This window comes from Numida meleagris, unplaced genomic scaffold (assembly GCF_002078875.1).
Source record: "Numida meleagris isolate 19003 breed g44 Domestic line unplaced genomic scaffold, NumMel1.0 unplaced_Scaffold300, whole genome shotgun sequence".
Classification (NCBI taxonomy): domain Eukaryota; kingdom Metazoa; phylum Chordata; class Aves; order Galliformes; family Numididae; genus Numida; species Numida meleagris.
The window spans coordinates 133957-139298 of record NW_018364543.1 but is presented as its reverse complement, the minus strand read 5'-3'; the positions used below and the strand labels follow the sequence as shown (position 1 = coordinate 139298).

The 5342-nt window shown below is 49.6% G+C and overlaps 1 protein-coding gene across 1 annotated transcript in view; it reads left to right on the top strand.

The window, feature by feature from the left end:
• The first annotated feature begins 4679 nt into the window (after positions 1 to 4679).
• The window catches only part of LOC110391123 (zinc finger protein 420-like), a 3105-nt gene continuing 2442 nt past the window's right edge, over positions 4680 to 5342 (top strand). The window contains 2 exon segments of the mRNA XM_021382859.1: positions 4680 to 4762; positions 4946 to 5103. Coding sequence (XP_021238534.1) covers positions 4739 to 4762; positions 4946 to 5103 — 182 coding nt within the window. The 5' untranslated portion in view covers positions 4680 to 4738.

The window sequence follows — 5342 nt, the reverse complement described above, 5'->3', positions numbered from 1 at the left end:
TGCCGGCATTGTGATGTTGTATGTGAACACGGGAATGTGAGGATGACGGTGACGGCGCCCAGCTTTTTGTTGGCTCTCTCGGCGGTGTGCGTACGTGGCGAATCTGCGGGTTGCGTTCAGCTTTGCCTTTTCCCTTTGTAGCTGCAGCAGTGTGTGTGCGCTGCGCGGTGTGCGGGCAGTTCGCGCAGTGCAGGCATTCCAGGGCCGGTTGTGGAAACTGCAGAGGAAACTTGTTGAGAGCTGTAATAAGTGGTGGATTGGAGCGACGATTAAAATCAGCGGTGGAAACCTGGGGTCTGTGGGAAAAAGAACAACAAGTGAAGCTCCCATCTCGCTGGGGATCTCGGTTATGGCTCTCCCTGGAGGAATTCGGTGTCCAGCCGTGCCTTGAGGGAGCCGGCAGCCTCAGTTAGCGAGCAATTTGCGGAGGGACAACTGTCCAGCATGACGTGTAGTTAGATTAAAGTGTGTTCAGATTGTTGTGATCGGCTGCAGTTTGCACCGGGCCGAGATAGAGGAGTACTGGAACAAGAAACCGCCGCGCCGCTCCCCCCCGCCTTCCCCTCCCCCCTTCACCCCCGCGTGGCTCGCAGGGCGCTCAGAGGGAGAAAGAGCCGGGGGAGAGACACTGCAAGCTGCTGCTGTAAAGCAGCGTGCTACCTCGGGGAGGGGAGGAATGCACTGCAAGCGAGATTGTCCTTATCTGCAGAGATCTCGGAAACCCGATATCTCAGGGTTAGCATTGGAAGCCTCCGTGGCTGGAGATGAGACTGCAATGGAGTATTTGGGAGACACTGTTGGTTTTTGAATTTACCAGGGGCACTGAAGCCCTTAATTGGTCGAAATCGGTAGGAGGAATTAGAGGGAAAAATACAATTTTAAAATGGGGTCTGTCGTAGGCAGGAGAAGTGCCTGGAATATCTGATGCAGTTTGTAATAATGAGAGTTTGGAAAGTTGAAAGAAAAACGAAAAAAAAGAAACCAACCAAGAGAGGCTTGGGAAAGGCATAGGGCAAGACAGCCCAGCAGCCTATAGGCAGGCAGACTTTTGTGAGCTCCCACGACAAGCCGGCTGCAGGTACCGATTGGTACTGGTGGATACTTGATCAGGATGGCCGTAAGCTTATGCCTGTCGCATCAGGGAAGCAAGGGAAGTAGTAAAGGTTATGCTAAAAGAAATTATCTCTAGATTTGGGGTACCAGTAGGGATAATGCCAAAGGTGAGAGTAACAGATCGGTTAACTGGGATAATACAGGGCCAAGTACCCCCCAAAGTCAGGAAAGAAGTGCTCAGTCCACCAACAGAAAGACCTAGTAGTTTTCCCTCATTTGTCGGGTGGTTAATTCCCTGTTTGGGAGTTGCAGAACTGGAGAAGGCTCTAGTAAATATCTCAGCAGTTATGAAACACCTCGGAAATGAAACATTAGATGCTATTATTGCCCTTAAAGAAGAAGTCCAAAGCTTAGCCAGGGTGGTATTGCAGGTGTTGCAAAATAGGATGGCTTTAGATATGTAGTTAGCTGCACAAGGAGGAGTTTGCGCAGTAGTAAATGCTAGTTGTTGAGTTCATAGGAGCAGACATATGTAGGATACGGCACCAATCTGAAATGCTGCATCTAGAAAGCCAGGATGATGTAAGGTGAAACCAAAATGACTTCCTGGCTTCCCAGATTGGATTGGTTAAAGAAGTTATTTGTGGGGATGGTGTGTGTAATCGCTATATGTATCCTTGCTTGTTGCAAGGTCCAGTGTTGGAAATGAACCTGTAAATATGAAAGGTCAAGGGTGATGAGAATTAGGATATAAACATCATAATCCCCAAAAAGAAAAGGAGGGATGGATATAGGTTGGTCTGCTTAGCTTTAGGGTTTAAGAATGCATAAATTCATTTAGCAAAAGGAATCTGTAAGTGATAGTTCTGAATCTTTGTATTTTGGCTTTAGTGGGTGAACAGTCTTGTTTTTCCTCAATAATTTTGCACTGGGGACATAATAGGATACTTGTATCATCTGCTTCAAAATGTGCAAGGAGATTTTCTTTGGGTTCCACATACGTTGTTTTGAGAAAGTGGCTCACTGTTGCCTAGTAAGCCATGGAAATCTTCCAAACTGGGGAAAAGTGGATGGCAGTGGCTTCAAGGTTTCAGTGATGAAGCTGACGGTGAAAAAAGGGGAAGAAGTAGGTGGGCACTCGACCACCCCCGATACCACTGAGCATGCCCAAAGGGACATGAGCACGTATCTATGAGACCTTGAAAAAGAATGAATATGTGTGCCAGTGCACTGCTTACGTACGTCTTGACTGTGTAGATGTAGAACCTGAACTGTGAGAGGGTGCGCATCCTTGTCAAGTCGCCCAGTGCGCATCGTGAGGAATGAAGGAATGCCGCTTTCTAACACCACACTGGAGTTAGAGAGTTTTCTTCCCGGATTTTGGATGAGAGTATCTGCAGTAATGCTATCTGCAAATGTAAAACCACACCGGGTTCTTGTAGAAACGCATCCTTTTCAAATGGACACAGGCACAGTATCAGGGGCTTCTTCAGAATGCAGTTCAGAATAACAGATTTTGCTGAGTGTCCGGGCAAACGCCTTGGGCTTTGGTGGTGTTGTGTCACTGATTGAGTCTATGACTGCCTATGCTCAGGTGCTGTGAGCACCAGATAAGAACAGTGGCATTATTCCAGCCTGTGCTGGGAGAGCAGCATGGGCACTGCATTTCCATCTGCCATCCCATGCGGTGCTGTAAAAGAAAAACAGAACAGAATGATCTCTGTGGGGAAGTCTGAACATGAGAAAGAAGAATGAATCCAGAATGCCTTAATTTTTATGTTTAGCACCACTAAGATTCAGTAAGTGGGCTGTGAGGTTTTGTTAATGTGATAAGCACAGCACCAGCAGACAGTAGTCTGACCGTCACGGGCTGCTTTGAGCACGAGGCTGTCAGATATTCTCTCTTCCCAGTGCATGAAGCACTAAAGTCAGCTTTGTTGTTGTTGACTTCAAGAAAGCCGCTAGCACCTTTTCCTAGTCCTGCTGTGTGAAGGCAGTATGAGGTGCGCAGCATCCACTGAAGGTGTTTTGGGCAATTCTGCCCTTCCTTACACGTGGAATGTGAGCCATTATTGCTTTGGGTAGCATCAGCAGTCGGTAGATCTGAGAAGCAAAAGGATTGCCCTCACCTGGTATTTTCCCACCCACTTTCAGGTGCTCAGTCACCCTAAGCAAGCCAAAGGCTACTTCCTCTTCTGCGTGGCTGTATGAATATCTCCCAGAGGACTGAAGTGGTCCAGTTGAATAAATTTGCAGTGTGGGCCACCAGGTTTTCCTCTCGCTGAGCTGTAGAGGTTGTGCTTTAGCAGGCTGCTCCTCTTGCAGTTCCAGTGTACGCTGAGTGTGCTGTAGTCTGTGGGTGTGTTGTGGTGTTTGTGTTGTGGGGTGCATTCAGAGAGGTTTTCAATGAATGATGTATTTTCTGCAATCCCTGTTAAATAGGCACACCATTTTCTAACAGTTTTCCTTCAGCTTTTCCTAGGGAAGCAGCCGCCTTTAGGCTTGCTTCCAGTACACTGAGAGATCCTCTAGCTGGTACATGCTGTCCCTCATGTATTTCCGGCACTTGCTGGACTGCTCGGCCTGAAGATCAAAGTCCCTTTTCCCATTCATGATATCAGCCATCAGTTTCTTTAAGTGCAGCTGCGTTAGACAATCAGTAGTCAGACTGCTGCTGCTGACTGCCTCTTCTTAGGGGATGTTCTTTGAATTACAGTATTATTGGTGAAGTTTTACATCCTTAGAACATCAAACTGAGATAAAAGAAGCTTGAAGATGTCCTTGCAAATAAAATCATCTACACAGAAGCTCACTAATGAAATGCCCTTGCTAATAAAATCATTCACAGAGAGACTTGCAAACGAGATGCTTTCTAAGATCCTCAAACCATGGAAGTAAGGAGCTCAGCACAGCTGAATCCACTCCTAGTCCCAGAGCTGGTCAGTGGTTTATGTTGGTGGGATACCATGTGCACAATCAAGCTCAGATATAATCCTATCCAATTTAACAAAGCTGAAAGCAAAGCAGCAGTCGGTACCAAGGATCCATATCAGCAAGGTGTCTTGATGCCAAGCACCAAGGGATCTCTGTGCAGGGGTAACCTGGAGAAGCACCCTTACTCGAGGGGAGTTGGCGTGGTGCAGCACTGGGCAGTGCAGGAGAGCGTGGTGGGTGCTTGGCTGCTCCCTGTTTGTGGGGTAAGATGAGTGTCTCATTGCCAGACCTTGTCTCTCTGCAGGTGCAGGCTCTATTGCCTCTCAGCTGTTGAAGCAGCTGTCTGCTCTCAGTTCTTCCAGGCCTGGGTTCCAGACAGCTTTGCGATGGTTAATCTGTTGTAGGCAGAGTGTTAGCAGTGCTGTTGCTCATTGTCTTCCTGTTCAAGGTGTCGCGAGCAGGCCAGGCCGAAGGAGGGAGGTGGGGGCAAGAAAGAAGGGCAGAGGGCTGGAGCCCAGCAGCACACTGGCTTTGCTGTGGAGGAAGCATGGTCAGAGCAGTGCTGCTGGCCTGAGTCCCAGCTGGCTTTTACCCCCAGGCAGTGCCCTGCAGGTGGGCTGGGGAGGGTGGGGGTTGGACAGGGGTTGCTGCATTCCCTCACACCTCTCCTGCCATTTCTCTTGTCCCAGCAGGCTCCAGTTCAACTTTTGCCTTTCACCTGTGATCCTCCCAGCCTGTAGGAAAGCAGCAAATGGCCTCAGCACATCCGTCTCAGGTAGGGGCTTGGAGGGAAGTATCTGGGAGAGGGCGTGGGATGTGACTGCAGGGGGAGAGTGAGGTGCCCCCAGCCAGCATCTGTGTGCTGGGAGAGAGAAGTGGCTGGCACTGGAGTTTCTCTCCTCTCTGAGCCGCCTCCCTGGGCCTTGGCAGTTCCCAGCAAGGAGGTCTTTGTTTGCAGGAGCCCGTGAGCTTTGCAGAAGTGGCTGTGTATTTCAGCAGGGAGGAGTGGGCGCTGCTGGACCCTGCGCAGCGAGCGCTCTACCGGGACGTGATGCTGGAGACGTACCAGTCCGTGGCCTCGCTGGGTGAGGGCTTTGCTGCCTTTCCTTCTTATTAGGGCACCTCTGGCTGTGCAGAGTGAGCCTCTGCAAGCAGGGCCTAGAATAAATGCAGTGCTGTTACTTACTGACTAACACAACAGCAACAACAAAAGAAACTCAAAGAAGCATGAGTTTCAGAAGGGATCATTGCGCTCAGCAGTGTGATGAAAGCCCCACAGTCACTGCTGGCAAGCAGGCATCAGCCTGCAGGGGAGGAGCAGCTCCCTGCAAGCAGCCCTTGTGCTGCTGCACTGC